Source organism: Geotrypetes seraphini, chromosome 2, assembly GCF_902459505.1.
Source record: "Geotrypetes seraphini chromosome 2, aGeoSer1.1, whole genome shotgun sequence".
Lineage (NCBI taxonomy): Eukaryota > Metazoa > Chordata > Amphibia > Gymnophiona > Dermophiidae > Geotrypetes > Geotrypetes seraphini.
The window spans coordinates 158,163,528-158,184,282 of NC_047085.1; the positions used below are offsets into that span (position 1 = coordinate 158,163,528).

Sequence of the window (20,755 nt, forward strand, 5' to 3'; positions counted from 1 at the left end):
AATTTGCCAAATTCTGATTATCCATACAAAAACATTTAACACTTTCTGTAGTTTTATGCATATAGGGCCTGATTCTAAATTTGGAGGAACATAATCAAAACATACCGTATTTTTTGCTCCATAAGACGTACCTGACCATAAGATGCACCCTAGATTTAGAGGAGGAAAACAAGGGAAAAAAAACCCATTCTGAACCAAATTCTCCCTGCCAGGCTCTGCATCCTGTCCCCCCTCTGGTGGTCTAGTGGTAGGCAGGGGCAGGGCAGGCAGGCCTAGTGGCCTAGTGACTGACAGGCAAGGGCCCCCCCCCCCCCCGAGGCAAGCCGGCAGGGCACCCCATCCCCTGACGCAAGCAAGCAGGCAGGGCACTCCCCCATACCCCCCCGTACCTTATTTTAGTTCCTCCGGTGGTCCAGCGGTCCTTCCCTTCCCTCCGGCTGACTCCCAAACTAGCTGCAGCAGCATCAGAATGGGTAAAAGGCAAGCGCGAGCTTTTCACGCTCCTGCCTTGTCCTGCATCGCTGTGTGAATGGCTACCTCAGTTCTAGTGAGAACTGAGGCAGCCATTCATGCAACGACGCAGGACAAGGTAGCCGCATGAAAAGCTCATGCCTACCTTGTCCTGCGTCGCTGCGTGAATGGCTGCCTCAGTTCTCGCAAGAATTGAGGCAGCCATTCACGCAGTGACGCGGGACAAGGCAGGAGCACGAAAAGCTCATGCCTGCCTTTTACCCGCTCTGACGCTGCTGTAGTTAGTTCAGGAATCTGCCGGAGGGAAGGGCAGGACCACCAGACCGCTGGAGGAACTGAGGCAGCCATTCACGCAGCGATGTGGGACAACGCAAAAGCGCGAAAAGCCTTTTACCCGCTCTGACACTGCTGCAGTTAGTTTGGGAGTCAGCCGGAGGGAAGGGAAGGACCGCCGGAAGAACTAAATAAGGTAACGGGAGGGGGAGGGATTCGCTCCATAAGACGCACCCTTATTTCCACCCCCTTTTTGGGGGGTGTAAAAAGTGCGTCTTATGGAGTGAAAAATATGGCACGTCTAAGTCTGGGATGTATAACGCTAGACACCCAAAGTCGGCAGTGGAAAATTGCCCGGTCTCAAAAAATACGTCTAAAATTTTTTTTTTTTTTTAAATCTATCTGGACATCCAGGCTATTGTTCGTCCAGACTGCCAGTATGTCTATCTTTATACCACATTCTCGACCAAAATTCCATCCAATTCCCAAACACCCAGAATAAGACCATTTGGACATGGGAGGGGCCAGCATTGTGATGGACTGGCCACCCAGACATGGCAATAGAGCAGTGGGACACCTTACAGGGCACTACTATAAACTTCACATAAAGGGTGCAACATAAACATCTCACCAGAATTCTCTTATAGGTTATGCTGAGCCTCCACAGAACACCCCAAAAACCCACTATACCCACCTGTCTACAACCCCAATAGCCTTTATGGCTGCAGGTGGTACCCATATGGCAGTACAATAGGGTTTGGGGTGATTTTGGTGGGTGCAGATGTTCTACCATAAATGTAGTGGTTAGAGTGGCTTATGGGCCTGGGTCCTCCTCTCTATGGTTCACTAACCCAACCCTTAGGCTATTTAAGACATCTGTATGCAGCTCTACTAGGCTTTCCTATACTAGGTGCTGATGTTCTGGAGACAGGTATGTATGTTTTTATTCCGATCTTTGCGGGGGGAGGGGTTACTTTGTCTCTGCAGTGGTTATCTGGTCACTTTGGATACCTTTTGGGCACTTATAGCTGTTTTTACATTGTCTAAGTCACAATGTATAAGTTCCGTACAGGAAGTCTCATAAAACCTTTGATTATCCCTGCAGGATGACCAAGTCTAGACCGGCCCACATCCTGCCCTAACCACTTAACCAGATACGCCCTTTTTACCTCTGGACACACAGTGGCATTCAGAGGCCTAAACAGTCCCTGGATACGTCCAAAAAATAGGTTGGATTATCGGCACTTGGATGACCTGCCTTTTAAGTGCCCACTTGGGCGGATTTGTAGAAATGTTTAAGTTTTGATTATGAGCCCCATAGTGCCCAAAAAATCAGTACCAACTAGAATGCTGCTTAGCATGATTCTACAAGGTTCTTGTCCTTTTATAAAAATCATACTTAGGCCCGGATTCTCGAACCAGCGCCGATTTTTTAGGTGCCAGTAGGCAACCAAACTCAGTTAAACATGCCTTTCAAACAGTGTCTATGTAAAAGTAAACTGGTATGTTGGTGCTGGCAGTTGAGCGTTTCATGCTGTATGCACATATTTCATGCTGTATGCACATATTAATAAAAATACACCAGTATAGGGGGGAGTGTCCAAGATGACAGCACCGATTCTGCGTTTGTAGGATCATTCATTTTTGTTCTGCTGGGGTTTTTTGGGATATCTGCTGCTGTTATGCCACATAAATGCAAAGAAGTGGTGAAAGCTGATCTCTCCATGACTGTTCTACTGCCCATAATTCAGCAGACAATCGAGCGGTTCACCGTGGGATCCCTACAAAAGATCGGGGAGTCTTCCCCACTTCAAGGAAGGGGTATGAAGTATCTCCATCGCCCCCGACATCATTTGCTCCTCCTTGTCCGGAAAGTTTGTTATGACATCCCGATTCTGCAGAAGAGATCTTTTAAATAGCGGTAAAAAATTAATAAGTTCAACCATATCTAAGAAACGAGAGCTGATGTGGTCTATCCCGTGCAATTTTCTGAATCAGCATCAAAAAACCCAAGGCACCAAGAAAATTTTTTTGTTGTTGGCCTGTGTAATGGATCTGAAAAACCATTTTATAAAGCTCTACCCAATCTCTGCACCAGGAATGCTTATCCTTACCCTTTACCATGCACACACTATGCATTGGCAGTATGCCTTGCAATTTTTTTTCTTATTTATTCATTTATTACAAATTATATAACAAACTCAGGAAAATCCACAATCATCATCATAAACATTTACAGAAAAGGAAATATGCCTTGCAATTGTATAAGCTTCTGTTTCTGCAATTAACACTCATTTTACATGCAAAAAAAAAAAAAAGCTTAAAAAAATTAGCTCCAAAGTGGGAAAGTTTGCCCAGGAAAAAAAAACTCTGCCTGCACTCAGCATCACAAGACTGCCACAGGCATTTTACAAAGCCAAGTCCCATGGACAGAAGATGCATTATAATTATTTATATACAGCTGCATTATAATTATTTATACACAGCTGCTCTTTAACGCTCAGTACTTCTTACACCCCAGGGTATTACTTGAACATACTTTCACACATAAATTTACTAGTACTGTATTTACAAAATTTCATTAAATTGCAAAATTCCTCAAGACACTGCAGCAGAAAGATTAAAAATATGCCCGACTGTGGGAGACAGCAACTAGAGCAACTGGCAATCAGCCAGAAACAATCACACTGTGCCACATATTCCCATGGAGCTAGAAATGTGAACATATGAAACCATCAAGATAGGAGCAGAAACATAGCCATGCCCCACCCCCTCACTTTGGAGTCAGGCAGCACAGGCAAATGAGAACAGGTGTCAATATCTTCAATTCCTAGTACCTACCCACATTAACTTTAGAGTCCTATGGTTCAAATACTTCAGTCAGCAACCAGTGCTGGAGTAGGAGAATACGGCCTGAGATGCAGCCGCTTTCCTCCTCTTCCACTGTTATAGATTAGGCTCTAGAGCAGGGGTGTCAAACTCAAATCATATAAGGGACCGAAATCTAACACACAGGCTAAGTCGCTGGCCAAATTTTTTATAAAGATACTTACCCCCTCCTTTACTAACACATAGCGTGGGTTTTAGCGCCAGCAGTGGCAGTAACTGCTCCGACGCCCATAGGACTTCTATGAGCGTCGGATCAATTACTGCTGCTGCCGGTGCTAAAATCCTTGCTATGCGTTAGTAAAGGAGAGGGTTAGTCTTAGTAGAAGTTTAGGGTTACAACCTCTCCAACCCCACGCCGGCTATGTGTTACATACAAAATAAAAAAGACTTTTCTTCTCTCTTTTAGGTCCTAGTTCACGCTTGCTGTCTAACACTAGCTCTGACACGATACACATTTCAAATCTGACATCTTGTAATCACAAAATAAAAAATAAAATTATTTTTTCTACCTTTTGTTGTCTGATCATTTTGCTTTTAGTCCCAGTTTCTTTCTGATTTTGTCTATCTTCTAATTCTCTTTCCAGTGTCTGCTGTCCATTTTTTTTCTCCTCTTCTCTCTTGCTCCAGTCTCCGTCTCCAACATATTGATTTTTCCCTTTCAACTTTTCTCCTTTTTTTCTTTTCTGCCTCTGTCCACTCAAATCTTGCCCTCTTTCTCATCCTTCTCCTTCTTTTTAAATTTTCAGCTACCAATCAATTTTCCATCTTCTCTTACTCTGTAGTAGAGAATGACACGGTGATTGTTACCCACCCGAAACAAAAAAAAAAAGGTCACCGCGAGCACGGGGACAAGGCTATTCACCGCCCCATGGAGCGGTGAATGGTCTTGTCTCTGCAGTTAAAGGAGTGAGCACATGCGCTGAACGAGTGCGGGGTCCAGCAGCCCCCACTCTCCCACCGGCCGTGCATCTCCCTCCCTTTCCCTTACATTCTCTTTGTGGCAATTTCTATAAGGTTATGCATTGTATTGCAGCCGTGGCCCTGAAGTCATGTTGTGTGTGGCTGCTGGAAAAGTCTCCTCTGACGCAACTTCCTGTTTCCGGTTGCATTGGAGGAGACTTTTCCAGCAGCCAACGCAATGCAACTTCAGGGCTCTGGCTGCAATACAATGCATAGCCTTATAGAAATCGCCATGAAGAGAAGGTAAGGGGAAGGGAGGGAGATGCACAGCTGGCCAGCGGGAGGAAGCTGCTGGACCGCACGAAGGGTGCTGGGGAGGGATGGAGAGGAGAAGATGCTGAAGCAGCCTGAAGGGAACTGGGGAAAAGACAGTGGGGAGAAGATGCTGGGAAATGGGGAAGACGACGCTGGGAAAGAGGATAGATTAAGAATATTTGAATTGCTATCCTCTTTAGACTCTTCCCTATAAATCTCCCCTGACTTCCCTTCCACAATCCCATCCACTTTTGCTCCCTCTCTTTTCTGTTGTTTTTCTTCCCTCCCCCCTTGATGCTGAACAATGAGATGGAAGGGGAAAAAAAAAAAGAGATGCTGCATTTCTCTCTCCCTTCCACCCCCCAAGCCTAATATTTCTCCCTCCCTTCCATCTCCAGATTCAACTTCTTTCCCTTTCTCTTCCCAACTGCCCCCATCCCATCTCTCCCCCTGTCTGGCTGCCTCCCTCCCTCCCTCTTCCCAGGTCCACCATTTCTCCCACTCTTCCAAATGGTTCTCCCTTCAAACATCTTTTTCCTTCTTCCTCCACATCATCCCAGATCTAACCTCTCTCCCTTCATCTCTCTCTCTTCACAGCCCAGCATATTTTTCTCTCCAGCACCGGTCCCTCTCTCCTCACAGCCCAGCATCTTTCCCTTCAGTGTCGGTCCCTCTTTTCTCACAATCCAACATGTGTTCTCTACCACGCTGGTCCAATGTCACCGTCAAGCTGAAAAATCTGCCAGCCGTGGCAATTCAGCAATGTTGTACGTGGCTCCCCTTCCTGCTTTTCGTCTGCCGTGGTCTGTCTCCAATGACGTACAACTTCCTGTTTCTGCCCAGGTAGACCACACCAGACGGAAAGCAGGAAGAAGAGCAACGGACAACATTGCTGAATCGCTGCCGAGGCTGGCAGATTTTTCTGCGTGACGGCGACAGACCAGCACAGGAGGGAAGATATGCTGGGCTGTGAGAAGGGGAAGTTCGGGAGCATTGCCACGGGCCAATAAAAAGGCCAGGCAGGCTGGATTCAGCCCACGGACCTTGTGTTTGACACATGTGCTCCAGAGGGTAAGGGGAAATACTAGAAAGATATTGTCACATATCAGGAATCCTGTGGGAGAGAGGATGTCCATTGAGGGGCAAATAAAGAGGAGCTAAATTCTGGGCATGTGCTGGGCAAGGTGGGGAAGACGTCATGCAAAAATTTTAAAAACAAAATCAATGCTGTTTTCTTGGTCTCTGGGAAGAATTCTACAGTGTACAGTAGTGCAGAATTACCTCAAAAGTAATAATTACACACATATACACACACATGCAGAGACTACCCTGAGCTACTCAATCATTTACAAATATCACACACATCGGAACCACAAACTTGTAGACACCCCTTTCTGGAATCAATCTTTCACCCATGCATTCTACCCATTCCCACTCAGCTATGGACAAGCACACACACAGACTTTTATTATAAACTTGGAGACGACCTCCTATCTATTCAGCACACCAAACTCAGTTATTCACTACCCATGCAGTCACACATTCACAATCATACCCACCCAAATCCACTCACTCACTCACATACTCTGCACACACCTCTAACACACTCACTCCCACACACTGCACCTACTAATTACACTTCTCCCTCCATATTCGCGGGAATTTGACCGACCACGCTGAAGTGCTGAAATTTTCTCTCTGCATGCTGCCGTTTGCCAGACCACGCTGAAGCAAATGCTGAAAAAACAGCACCAAACTTTTTCTCGGCACTCCAGGATGATGTAATTTGGGGATAGGGTGGAGCCAGCAAGATAAAAACTGTGAATAATCGAAGCTGCGAGTGCTAAACCCCAAATATGGAAGGAGAAGTGTTTATGAACATGCAGATCCAAGCAGTATACTTGTAGATATACCTCATGACCATCTCCCTGTTTTCACCCTAATGTTGATCCATGCATCTTATGCACAGCTGCTGCCTAAAGAACAAGTATGGAGAGTTGCGAGGGGGAGGGTCAGTTTTAATGAAGATGTGAGTTTAAAATGTTGGTTTGTTTACATTGTTATGACCACTTGATTTCCCTTTGACAACTTGCAGAATTATTATAGATGGCCACATTATCGTTAATAAAGCGGATGCAACACGGTGATGTCACCACAGCGCATACACGAATGCCCTCCAGATGCAGCCCAAAGGGACAAGGTTTCTTTGGGGCCAGGGTTGGAGGGATAGAACGAGGCAAGGTTGTGGGCAGGATGGGGCGGGGCTGTGGGCCAGACAGGATGGGGATGAACATCCTCTTTTTGTCCAACAAAAATCTGGTAAACCTATAAGGGTGAGAATTTAAGGAGAGCATGGGCTGTGGGGGAAGGTTGCTAGCAGAAGACCTGATCTAGGAGAGAGGAAGAAGAGCAGGCACACGAACTGCAGACAGAAGGGGAGTTGTGTGGCAATGGGAAAAGAGGGGCTGAGGGTAAAGGGGGTCTTGGTGGAAAGACATGAAGATGAAAAAAGGGTGAGAAGTAGAGAAGGGAATGAGATGAGAGAAGCTGTAGAGAGAAATTTTGGAGAGACAAATATACATGGCTGGGGTTTTTTCTTGGTTGTGGAGTTCTTCATCTATTTCTTGGCCAAAATACAATATTGTCTATTCTGCTTTTTATTTCTTTGGTAATTTCTGTTGTCTTTTATTGTCTTATTTTGGTGTTCTTGCTAGGAAGTAGTCTGACCATATTACGGGTGTCTACATTTTTGCTATGATCTTTAGGTTGTTTTTCCCTTTTCTATTACTTATTATAAAGTCTAGTTGGTGATCTTTATTATAGGTTGGGTTTGTTGTTTTTTTTTTTGGAAGGATAGGATCTCTAGATCTACATCTTCCAGGAAAGAGAAGCTCTAAGGTATCTTTGTCTTCCGTCTCCTGTGATTAGAATAGCGTTGTCTTGCAGCATTAGATTGATTTTGAAGTCACTGAAATGGCCTCTGGCTTCTATTCATTTCCCTGGATAGAAGCCAGAGCTGCCCTGAAGAACTTAATTGGGGATTCTGGCAGCCCTTGTTCAATCTCTCCCGTTGCCAACCAATACCTCCCCCCAGTAGCGGGAGAGATGGCCACTCTCTCCTGCTGACATGAAAACACGCCCCCCCCCCCGAAGCAAGAGAGATGGTCACTCTCTCCCCGCTGACAAGCAAACCCCCCCCTGCCTCCAACGCCCGGCACCCAGTCCCCTTTGCAGCAGGAGAGATGCCTACTCTCTCCCACTGCCACACAACACCCCCCTGCCTCGGATACCCTGATTTAGATGGCTGACCAAAGGGATGCCTACTCTCTCCAGACAGCTGGCCCGCCTCTTCAAAATGGGCCTTCCCCTCCCCGGTGCATCCTGGGATGCACTGAGGAGGGGACTAAGGCTCTGATTGACCAAAGTCTTTTAAGGCCCCATCCTATGGGAGGTGCCTTACGCATCTGGACCAATCAGAGCCTTCAGGCCCCTCCCCAGATGCATCAGCAAGGAGCCTAAGGCTTTGATTGGCCCAGACACTTAAGGCCCCTCTCATAGGAGGAGTCTTAAATGACCTGGGCCAATCAGAGCCTTAGGCCCCTTCCCGGTGCATCCTATGGAAGGGGACTTAAACAACCTGGGCCAATCAGGCTCCTCCCCGGTGCCATCCTAGCATGCAGAGGGGAAGGCCCATTTTGAAGAGGCAGGCCAGCTGGCCAGACAAGAGTACGCATCCTTCTGGTCAGCCATCTAAATCAAGGTAAGGGGGAGAGGGTGTCGGGTGTCCGAGGCAGGCGGGTGTTGTGTGGCAGTGGGAGAGACTAGGCATCTCTCCCGTTGCAAAGGGGGGTTCACTTGGCAGCAGAAATGGGCATCTCTCCCATTGCTAGGGGGGGATGCTTGGCAGCGAGAGAGAGTGGGAATCTCTCCTGCTGCAGAGGGGGGGGGGGGGTTTGCTAGGCAGTGGGTGAGAGTGGGCATCTCTCCCGCTGCCAGGGTTTTAAATAGTGCCCTGACTGCACCCCTGGACCAGTCGCTGATTTTTGTCACCAAAAGCCAATGCTGCTCTTGAAGAATGGCTCAGCGATTTTGAAGAATCCACAAGAGTGCTCATTTCAGAGACTGCTAGAAAGCTTGCTAAAAACAGAGATAAGCCGTTTTGATAATCCACTGCTAAAATACATGCAGGCTAAACCATCAGAAACCAGTTTTCTGCTCAGGCCTGGGATAATCAAAGCTTTTTAAGCAGTTGAGAAACAAATGACTGTACTTTACACTTATGTGTGAATTTCGCTATGGAGACTTGATGCTGAGGGGGGTTGATAGCAGATTTTAGTTTCATAGAATATAATCTTAAAATCGTTATGTAGTTAAAATAAATCTCAACTTGGAGAGAGCAATTATGCTCTTTGCACTTTCTGGTTCTGATATCTTTCAGTGGTCCAGTTGAGGCAAGCTGCTGTAGGCTGCTTTACTTTCATTGTCCAGGAGGAGGGTGAGATGTAAATATAAATGCAGCACATATCACAGAACACAAGGAGAACCATTTGTAATATAAAGAGAGTTAACATTTTCCTTTCCGCAAACAAAATACAATGGAAGGAGTTTGAAATAAAACTGAGGACCAGTGCATCGACATACACTGAACACTGGTGTTTGATAGGAGCTTGATGTGAACACAGTCAGCTCCAACTGCTCCCCCACTCTTAAGAATGTTTTTATAAAGGCTGACCACCCCTGGTTAATTTAGACCTGAATATTCAGTTCCAGGTCACACATTCAGGCACCAGTACTGAATATGCAAGTCAGCAGTAGTAGCTGAAAATGATGCACTGTATATGGTTGATATCCAGTGCCATATCTAATAGCTAACAGGGTAAATATAGAACCGCTATTTATGCAGTCCTACTATCCTGGTTAGCTATGCAGGCACTGGCACTGGATATCACCAATATTTGCTTAACTCCCAGGTCCACCCAGAGTCTATCCCAAACAGTGTTGTTGTGGTGGTTAGAGAGGATATTTAGTGGCACTACCCGGGTAAGAGCTGCTGAATATCCCCTAGTAAAACCTTACTACTGTACTTCCCCTCAAGTTCAAGTTTCAAGTTTAATAAAAATTTGTATACCACCTAACAGTCTTCTAAGCGGTTTGTACATAATAAAAAATAAAATAGTGTACCCTACATTAAAACATACAGGACCTACTGGTAACGATAGTATTAAGGTAAAGAATTACATTATAAAAAAGGAAAGAGAGCCATATAGGGGAAATACAAAAGGAAGGGAGATCCCATCTGATAACCAAAGCAGAAATTAGGATAATGATTCATAAGTTAAGTAATGTTATAGGAATCTCTCCTGCTCTGTCACATCATTTTGAATATTGGGTCCTAACTTTTGGAATTTATTTCCAGAATGGGCCATGTTTAATAGTACAACTAATCCCCTCTTCTATTAAACTGCGCTAGCAGTTTTTAGCACAGAGAGATGCACTGAATGGCACACTCTGCTTCCCACACTCATAGTTTAATAGAAGAAGCCCTAACCCACCTCTTTTACGATAGCAGTTTCTAGTGTGGGAACTCAATGAGGGTCGTGAGCAGCGTGGGCCATTCAGCGTGGCTCCCTGTACTAGAAACTGCTATCGCAGTTTCGTAAAAGGAGGCCTAAGTGACAAAAGAAATGAGCTTACCCTTTAGCACCTGTTCCAGGGGTCTCAAAGTCCCTCCTTGAGGGTCGCAATCCAGTCGAGTTTTCAGGATTTCCCCAATGAATATGCATGAGATCTTTGTGCATGTACTGCTTTCAATGCATATTCATTGGGGAAATCCTGAAAACCCGACTGGATTGCGGCCCTCAAGGAGGGACTTTGAGATCCCTGTACCCTTGCTATTGATCTGGAACTGGCCACAATGAAAGACAGCTCCACTGGTCTGGCCTAGTAAAGGCATTGCTTATGCTATTAGTGAAGGCTCTTGGCACCATAGCACAATAAAGGACATTTCTAAAGAAGCATCTTGAGACTGTCAAGCCCAAAATAAAACATAACAAAATCTATTGGTGCACATCCAAAAGAGAAACAGGGAGACACGATTTTTAAAACCAGTGTCCTTATAAGAAACCAGATTTTAAAAGATACATTGGACAATAAGTATTAGCTCTGCAATAAGCTAAACAATAACACTTAAAGAAGTATGAAACATATGACTATCAACATAAATATTTTTAACATATTTATACTGCACATGCTCCAAGACACACCGCTATTTACTGTTTTGGTTTGATTCAGATAAAAATAAAAGTGCCTACATTTATATCTTTTGCTTTACCTACAATCCTCAAGCTCTCCCTCTACTTCCGACTGTACAATCCTGTTACCAATGTATTTATCATGTCTCTTCTTACAATCTCAAGGCTATTGTTTTGTGTACGCCTGCCCATTCTTCCAGAGATGCTAAATTACATTTGGCGGATCTCCCTGCATCACTGCATCGTGCCCAGGAAAAGAACCAAAGCGAACCGGTTCCGAGACAGTAGCAGATCTGAACCAGTCCGCGTTTTCATCTCCAGGCCACGAGCAACTGCCCTCTTCTGAGCATCCTTCCATGCTGATCATCCTAATCCAATAGGTCTCTCCGCAGCACACCTCCCCTCAGTCCCAACAGCAAGCGGCCGGACATCCTGTTGCGATCAACCGCAACCAGTCCAGTGATTAATGCCAAAGCCATTTGCCATTAAGAACAGGGCGTCGATTTTATTTATTCTGAGGAGGACCATGCAGACGCTTATGTGTATAGTACTAGCTACAGTACAGGGAATGGTGGGTACAATATAGATCCCCAGCGTGCAAATCCTGCTCGCCGTGAGGCAGGCGCGCACATACAGACACAGGCAGGCAACTCACCTGCAGCGGGGGTTCCGGTGCAGACAGTGCCATCCCGTCGGATGCGGATATCTGCCGCCCCCAACAGCCTCCGGCTTCGCCGCTGCCCCCCAGGGGCGCTCAGGGCCCCGCAGCACTGGTAGCACACAGCCCAAGCCTGCTCCTCGTTGATGGGCTGGTTATAGAGCCGCAGAATCTCTTCCAGAGACAGCGCGTCCTCCTCCCCCGGGGCCCCCGCGGCCGCTTCTTCTTCGCGTCCGCCAGCAGCAGCGCCTGTCTTCGAGCCGCCCGCTAGAACCGCCACTCTTTCGGTGTCCCGAGGCGCCCGGGCGGTGTAAGCCATGGCCAGAGCCGGCTGCCCGATTCTCAACGCCCCGCCGACGTTCTCTGCTGCACGGGCATGCTCCCCCGCGGGCTCCGGTGGCAGATGGACGGCGAGAGCATCCCCTGAGCTGCCCTCCGCCCCTCTCGTCGCCAAGTGGAAGAGCCGCAGCGCCGTCACAACGAGGGAGCGCGAGCTCAGCCGCCGTTCTCTCGTCACAATGAAGAAAGAGAAAAACGCGCGCGTGCGCGCGCCCCCGCGTCCCAGCAAGCCGGCGAAGAGCAGCCTCCTAGCACCTCGCCCCTCCTCTCTTCCGGCTCCCGCCTCACTCCCAGGCTCGCAGCGCCGCGCTGCGCCAAATGCAAGCAAGCCCTTGCTGTTGGAGCAGTAAGAAGAAGTCAATCTTTGGCGGATATGTTATCGTTTTCATAGTTACTGGTGAGTCCCTGCCTTCATTTTAGCCAAGATTAGTTTGAAGTAGAATAATAGTAGCGGTGATTTTAAATATTTGTTTAATAAAGAATTAAAAAGAATTACAATAATCTAATTCCTCTTTTCAGAGACTACACCCCAAGTTCGAAACTGAATTTAAACTTAATGTCGGTTCCCTGAAGCAGTACCGAAACGTCGGAACCAGTGAATTTTAAAGCTAAGTCTCATAAATTTCAGTACATCTTTAAGTCATCAATAGCTCTAGCAGCTTGTGAAAGTACAATGAATGACCACTAGTAACAATTTAAACTCCGTATTGAACACTGCGATGATTGAGTGGTAAGGCGGAGAGGTATCATCTGCCTTCATGTCTCTGAGCAGAGTTCGATTAGGCGTTTACATAAATGACATTTCGGTTAATTCATTTGAACCTTACAGAGTGACTTTTTTTCAAAATTTGCTCGGTACAGACGGGGCATAGGACCCAGATTTTCAAAGTGACAAGGGGATGCTACAGCCAATGGAAATTACCCTTCCCTGGACATACGTCTGTGCTATTGGATATATATATAACACATGTACATTTTACACATGTTGAAAGGCATTCCATTCTACAATAACAGTAAGCACGGTCAAGATTGTAAAATTAGTCTGTAATACCTTCATAGTGCAACAATGTACAGACCAGATTCCACCAAGCAGTAAATGAAAGTTTATCTGGATGTTTCCAGTTGGTCAAAATGGATTTAATGGTAATCATTACCAATGATTTTAACATTAAAATTTGGCTCGCTGAGAGTATTGAAATCAAAGCAAATTCACCAGAAAGGGTTTTGGCAAAAGAAAGATTTTCATTAATTGGCATGCACCTTAGTCATATCTAATATTGTTTATATATCTTTTTTTATTATACTTTGTTTCTAAAAATCAATAAAAACATTGAACACACAAAAGATTTTACTTAATTGGGGGTGCTCGAGCACCCACAGAGTTGGCCTTATGGATAAGGGAGCGGATCAGGGCCAGCAACAGTGGCACGGGACTGCACAGCCTCTGTGCGCTCTCTGTTGGTCCAGCGGCACTGGTTCAGTGATGGACTAGGTGGACTAGTTAATGTTACTGAATTTCAGAGATCTAAAGGGGATTTTTGTTCCAGTTGGTGTGATAAGTACCTGGTACAAAACAAGACATAGCAAACGCAATTTACCAATACTTGTTAACCATTAGCTGATGCTGCTCAACAATGTTGGCACAAATTATATTGCTAAATACACCACTGAACTAGCAAAATTTACCTCATAGCTGGAGGGGGGGAAGGTGTGTGGATGGTATTGTCATCAGTCACCTCTGTGGACACGTAAAGGGCCAAAGCAGAGAAGCTCACATCTTGGAGATTAATGCATATCTATGTGGATGGTGTCGTCAGGGGGATTTTGGCATCCTTGTGGCTGGAATGATTTTCCAAGGGCTACAGCTCAGAAATGGTGTCCATGTATTAAGGAAGCAGCAACAGAATGGCTAACTAAAGGAAGAGGGCTTTAAACTAGACTTATTAGGGCGATGGGTGAAAAAAGGCTAGAGCTCTGCCTAAAACACTGAGAAATAGGGGAGGGGGGGAGAGGGCAAAACCTGAAGTCCATTGTTAGGGAAAAAAGGTTTTGGATCTACACTAGTGGCCGAAATTGTGAAAAACACTTTTGAGTTTTTCAAGATCACAGAACTTTATTCAACTGTTGCTCCAGTTACACACTTAATCTTGCAACTTATTTTCTGACTTACTTTTTTTTCAGTATTTTTTTTAGTTACTGTTAACCGAGTCAAGCTTTTTTCTGGCTGAAGACCCGGTATATAAAGCTAAGTTTTAGTTTAGTTTAGTTTATTTTGTGGTTAGGAATGACTTTTACTGATTTGACATCAAAAAGGTAAGCAATCAGTCATGTTTCTTTTGATATGTATTGCTTAGATTGTGAGTGCATACAGTATAGCAGGTTGTTATATGTGTTTTGTTTTGATGCTCAGGTGTTGTCTAAAGGTCCATTGTGCAATATGACAAAATTTGAATCGCTATTTTTCATTAATTTTGGTTTAATTAAATTAATATTAATTATTTAAATACATGTACACTAAAATTACAGTTGTAATCTAAATTTTGTAGAAAGGACTTGACTAGTCACCTAAGAGAGCAACAGTCATAGCCTTAAGAAAAGAAGGCTATGGTTACTGAGAGATTGAAGCCAAACTTGTTCAAGGTGTGCCACTGTCCAGGATACTGAAACTGTGCAAGCGCTATGAAGAGACTAGAATTATCAATAACAAGGCTGGAAGGGGCTGGAAAAAGGTTACATTACTTCAGATTGATAGAAGGATAGTGAGAATGGCTCTACAGAATCAGAAATCAACTACCCCTGATATAAATAAGTCAAATGCTGAAACAGGGGTGTATATGTCAGGCCGGACAGTTCATTGGAGACCGGTGAAAGCAGGGCTATGAGCAACAATTCCCAGGAAAAAGCCATTTCTCAACACAGTTCAACTTTGGAAACATTTGAACTGGGCTAAAGAGCATGCCAACTGGATCACAGAACAATGGAAGAAGGTGTTGTGGAGCGATGAGACCCGAATCTACATATTTCGCAGTGATGATGTCCACTATGTTCATTGGTAATTGGGCAAGGACTGCTTGCTAGAGTATACTACTGCCACTATGAAGCATCCTCTGAGTGTGATGGTGTGGGGCTTCATATCTAGAAATGTTGTGGGTCCATTGTCTAAGGACAGGACCTTGGGCTCCATCAAGCACATGCAAAGACATCTTTGACACCAGTTGACCATTCTTTTTTTTAACAGGATGGTGCCCCATGCCACACAACCAAAAATGCCATGCAAGGTTCAAAGATAGCAAGGTTGAGTTGCTGGACTGGCCAGGAAACAGCCCAGCTCTCAACCCCATAAAGAACCTCTGAGCCAGATTAAAGAGAGCAGTGGCAGCAAAGCAACCATCCAACAAACATAAGCTGATAGCAATAATCAACTCTTGATTCCACATAACACCTATTGATCTCCAAAAACTTGTGGATAGCATGCTAAGATGTGAGGCAGTAATCAAGGCTAAGGGATAACTGGACAAATTATCATTACTATCTTGGGTATTTAATGAACAGTATTATATTTGTGAAACTAGTATTTTAGCCCGTTACATTAACGGGTGCTAGAATATATGTTTGTCTTCTTTCTTTATTTCTGTCTCTCTCCCTCCCGCTGTCTTTGTTTCTGTCTGTCTTTCTGTCTCTCCCTGCCCCTATGTCTTTCTTCTTTTCTTTCTGTCTGCCTTCCTTCCGCTGTCTGTCTTTCTTTCCCCCCTCATTTCCCTGTGCAGCAGCATTTCCTCCCCCTCCATGTCCTGTGCAGCAGCATTTCCCCCCACCCTACTTCCCTGTACAGCAGCATTTCGATCCCCCCCCCACTTTCCTGTGCAGCAGCCACAGCAGCAGCATTTTCTCCTCCCACATCACTTCCCTGTGCAGCAGTAGCATTTCCCTTGCCCCCCCTTCCCGCGGTCCCGACAAACCTGCCGATTCCAGCAGCGTGTGCATCAGAGACGCAGCAGAGGAAATCAGGGCAGTAGAAGGCCCTGCAGCAGCGTGTGTAGAGTGCTGCATACGCTGCTGGAATCGGCAGGTTTGGAGTCAGGACCGCGAAGAACGTAGTGACTGGAGTGTTATGTCGGCGCTTCCCTTCCCACCCTGCGAGGTGTCGCCATGGCTCCTCTCGATCCCCGCCTGCGTCGGAAGTCTTCTGTGATGTTGGTACGGCTGATGAGAGGAGCCGAATATTGTGGAGAGCAGGGAGTCCAGCGCTGGCGGCCAGTCCTGTCGGCGGGTATAGGTAGGTGCTGGGAAGAAGTAAGGCTGGGGACTCGCGCATGTGCACTCCTGCAGCCACAGACCTACGGATCATGGAAGCACATAGTTAAGAGTGCGCATGCACGGCTAGGGTTTTATTATATAGGATGTGCCAAATATCATATGTTATGAGCTTAAAGTGGCCAAGCAGGTAGAAAAGGTGATGGGAAAAGCTAGGATGCTTGAGTGCATAGGGAGAGGAATGGCTAGTAGGAAAAAGGAGATGATACCCCTGTATAAGTCTCTGGTGAGACCTCTTTAGAAGACTGTAAATAGGAAGGAGTTTATGTTTATTAAGATTCTTATATACTATCCCCTCAAAAAAACATCAAAGCAGTTTACAATAAAATCAAAGAAGAAAAGAGCTACAATGTTTAAAAGAAGCCAGAAAAAACAGCTATACTTACAAGTACAGTGGTACCTTCCAGAAGCATGCTCTTAAACCAAAACACTCGTATATCAAAGCAATTTTTCCCATAAGAGTTAGTGTAAACTTGAACAATTCATTCCACATCCCCAAAAACTTAATTACCATTAGGGACGCCTCCACCACTGCCTCTGCCACAGACCCATCCACGCGACTCCTCCAATTCTCCTACTCTGCTGCTGTTCGCTGCCTCTCACTGCGGGTGGTGCTGGCTAAGCAAACACCGCCGCCGCCGCCACAGAGCCCAACTGGACACTGTTGGCTCTGCTGCTCCCGGACGCTGCTGCCCCCCCCCCCCCCCGGATGCCACTACCCCCTCTGCTGGGACTCTCAGGTGCTGGCTCACTCCTACCGGACGCACCCTGACTCCCATGCTCCACCCGAGGCCACCAGTGCTGCTATCACCTCTTCCCCCCTCCCCGACTGGCCCTGTCCTTACCCCTGCACCGCCGGTGATAGAAAGTGCCTGCCGCCGGTCTGCTGCTGAGCCTTGAGCATCTGCGCATGCTCAGGCCTTCTGGATCTCACCCTCTCCGAGATTCTCATGAGCTCTCAAGTCTCATGAGAATCTCGGTGAGGACGAGATCCAGAAGGCCTTGAGCATGCGCAGATGCTCAAGGCTCAGCAGCAGACTGGTCCTTTCTAACTCCGGTGGCACACGGGTAAGGACAGGGCCAGCCACTAGATGGGGAGGAGACGATTGTGAAGGGAGGGAGCAGCGCTGGTGGCCTCGGGGGGAGCAATACTGTTGGTTTCCGCGATCAGGTCAGTGATAGCCAATACAAACTCCAAGAGCATGGGAAGCCCTGAAGAGTAAGCAGGAGATTTCACATGAACTTTTAGGAATTGGATTTGGATTGTGTGTGTGTTTTGGAAACTGGACTTGGACTTTTTTAATGACACTTTTTTTGGTTTTGAGGCACGAAGCGCTTTTTGGATTTGGAGCAACAGATGCCCGAGACTCTTTACAACTTTTACAACTCTAGCAGAGATAAGTACCCTCTCTCTCTCTTTTTTTGATGCTTACTTAAAGCTTTTGTTTTTTGAGCTTGAACTGTTTTAGAGGTAGGAAGGGAGGAGTGCTATAATGTATATAAGCCTGAACTGGCAGAGTCCCATGCTCTTGGAGTTTGTATTGGCTATCACTGAGCACTATTAATTATTTATTTATATATTTATTTAGTATATTTTTAGAGGCAGGAATTTTCTTTTTTGAAGAATAAGTATTTATATACAGAAGATTCAAATTTATATAACTATACTCCAATTATATTTTGTGTGTTTAAAGTATTTCTTCCATGTAATTTCAAGTGTCCCCTAATCTCTGTACTTTTTGAAACAGAAAAAATAATCACTTTTTATCTGTTCTACACCACTCAGGATTTGTAGATCTCAATCATATCCCCCCTCAGGTGTTTCTTTTCCAAGTTGAAGAGCCATAACCTTTTAAGCCTTTCCTCATATGAGAGGAGTTCTATTCCTTTTATCATTGTAGTTGCTCTTGTTTGAACCTTTTCAAATCCTGCTTTTTGAGACAAAGCAACCAGAATTGAACACAATAAAAGTGAGGTTACAGCTCTGGAAAAGAAGGGTTTGAAATGCCTCACATCTTCAGAATATCTAGCATCTTAGGGTAAATTTGGAGGAGAAAACAGCACTAGAGGCCCCCATTACCCCAGAGGTTTACTTGGCAATTTTACAGAGCCCCTTGTTGAAGGCGCCGGGGGAAGATGGGTTCCGCAATTAATTTTATAAGTTGTTGGGGGAGAAGTGGTGGGACCTCGGTCTTGGGCCTTTAACGTAATGGTTTGGGCAGAGGCATTATTGGACGATTTGAATATAGCTCAAGTATTGGTTTTACCCAAACCTGGCCGATTTAGCGGTTTCTTGAATTATTGTACCTATCAGGTTTGTTTTACATATTCACATAAATGGAAAATGGAAAAATTCATGTGGAGTCTCCCAGAGTTCTCTACTTTCTCCAGCGCTTTTTAATACTTATTTAGCTGCATTAGGAAGCAGATTAGCTTCCTTTAGAATTAGATTCTACAGTTATACAGTTGATATAACTATTGTTCCCATTACTCCATTATTATCAGATACTTTGCAAATTCTAACAATAATGCAGACTGTGGAATCATGGATGATAGATTTTTTTTCTAGCCTCACTATTGTCGTGGCTAGCGTGCTGTTTATGGGACGATATTGAGATGGATGTCAGAAGCATGATAGTGCAGTATTTTTGTAGCGCCAGTTTTTCGTATGATTCTGGGTAATTCTAGTTAGACAAACATCTGTGTTAGTTAAGGACTGCGCCCAAATAGAAGCGTACGGAAAAACAGGTGAATAAAACATTTAAATATAATGTAGCTAAGGCCAGAAGAAAAAAAACACACTAAAGATTAATATAAGGAAAAGAATGGTGTTTTCTTGTGTACTTTGCTGTTGAGCTAAATCATGGTGGAAATCATGATTACATGGAGTCCAGTTTTAGGTTCTTTTGTATGTGCTATAACTGTCCTGTCTTAGGCCAGCATCTTGTGCCAGTGAATAGTTTCTGTTCTTTGTTCAGCTTCCCGCCTTTAGCCTCGTGGTTCTAATTGTTAACAGATGTGCTCAGGCTAGTTAGGAAAAGCATATTAGATTCCATATTCCAAACTGAGATATAAAATGTATGAAGTATGAATGGCCAAGATATGAATGAAATTATGAATGTTTGGGGCCCATGGATGTGATATGTGGAAATATAAATGGTTTTATAAGCAGAAACATTAAGAAAAAATCTTGAGCACAACATCTGGAAGTGATTAGAGTCAGTCTCAAGAATAGGGAGAAGGGGGGCATTGGAAGCCCATGCTTCAGGAAGAGGAGAGGGGGATTTAACCCCCCCTTTTTCTCCTGAGTAAGATTTCTGTGTAAGGCTGTGCAATTTGAATCTGTCAGCTTAGGAGTTTTTTTTCCTTTAAGGCTCAGAACTTGTCAGCATGGAAGGACTGAGAATTTACCATGTTAATAATTGTGAATTCTTTTGAATGTTAATGTTAATTCAGAAATCATCTGAAACTTTGTATAACTTTTAAACATGGAGGAATGTTTCTTTGTCTAAACTTTAAGACCACCCATAGAAATGTTATTGGTCGTCAAACTTGATGATGTCACTAAACCAAAAGTTATATAATAGACTGTAATGAGATAGAAAGACGAGACCATTGTGAGAAGGCCAGTCTTTGGCCACGATGATGATCTCCCATGAGCGCAACGTAAGCAATTATGCTGTTCTTTTGATCTAATAATGGGAAAATAGAACCAATAATTCAATAAATCCTGGTTATAATTTTAAAACCTTGCGCTGGTGTCATTTTGCATGTAGAATTATTTTCAAACCTGAAGCTTTCACAAATGGCGTCAATGCCCCATGCTCACTATTTAACAAAATCAAAGAGGATACATTAACATTGAATGGGATTATTAATCCTATGTTTATTAGTATTTATATACTGCTCTTTACGTCATCAGTGCCGTGTATAACAATTTAAAGGAAAAGAATGCCAATATTTATAGGACAGATAATAGAGAAAATAAAAAAGTCATTTAGTTGCTGCGTGATCCATAGCCAGGAATCAAACTGTAAGATTAAAAATATAAAAATTTAAAATCATTAAAATTAAGAAGAAAATGCCAATCCGAATAAGTTTTTAAGGAGGCTCTAAATTTTGAATATGTAGGCTCACAATGCAGTTCATTTGTCAGGGAATTCCATAAATATGGAACTGATGCAAAGAAGGCAGAATTTCGTGTCGATTTTAATCTAAACATTTTTGCAAGGTAATCAGGCTGTTCACTGTTTAGTACTTTAAATGCCAAAGTTTGTGCATCAGCCTATATTTTAGAGGAAGCCAATGATATTCTCTAAACAATGGAGTGACATGGTTGTACTTC

At 44.6% G+C, this 20,755-nt stretch overlaps 2 protein-coding genes across 4 annotated transcripts in view; both read right to left on the reverse strand.

The window, feature by feature from the left end:
* Nucleotides 1-12,399, reverse strand: part of SPIRE1 (spire type actin nucleation factor 1) — a 297,110-nt gene extending 284,711 nt beyond the window's left edge. For 2 of the 3 annotated variants that reach the window (XM_033934119.1, XM_033934117.1), the window contains exon 1: nucleotides 11,755-12,398. In XM_033934119.1, the coding sequence (XP_033790010.1) occupies nucleotides 11,755-12,076 (322 nt within the window). In that variant the 5' untranslated portion in view covers nucleotides 12,077-12,398. Of the gene's footprint in view, nucleotides 1-11,754 lie in introns of all 3 variants that reach the window. The other variant, XM_033934118.1, reaches the window with a different exon arrangement.
* A 3,984-nt stretch (nucleotides 12,400-16,383) lies between these two features.
* The window catches only part of CEP76 (centrosomal protein 76), a 105,259-nt gene continuing 100,887 nt past the window's right edge, over nucleotides 16,384-20,755 (reverse strand). Inside the window, exon 14 of the mRNA XM_033934120.1 lies at nucleotides 16,384-16,433. The gene's annotated coding sequence lies outside the window, so the exon portion shown is untranslated. The remainder of the gene's footprint in view (nucleotides 16,434-20,755) is intronic.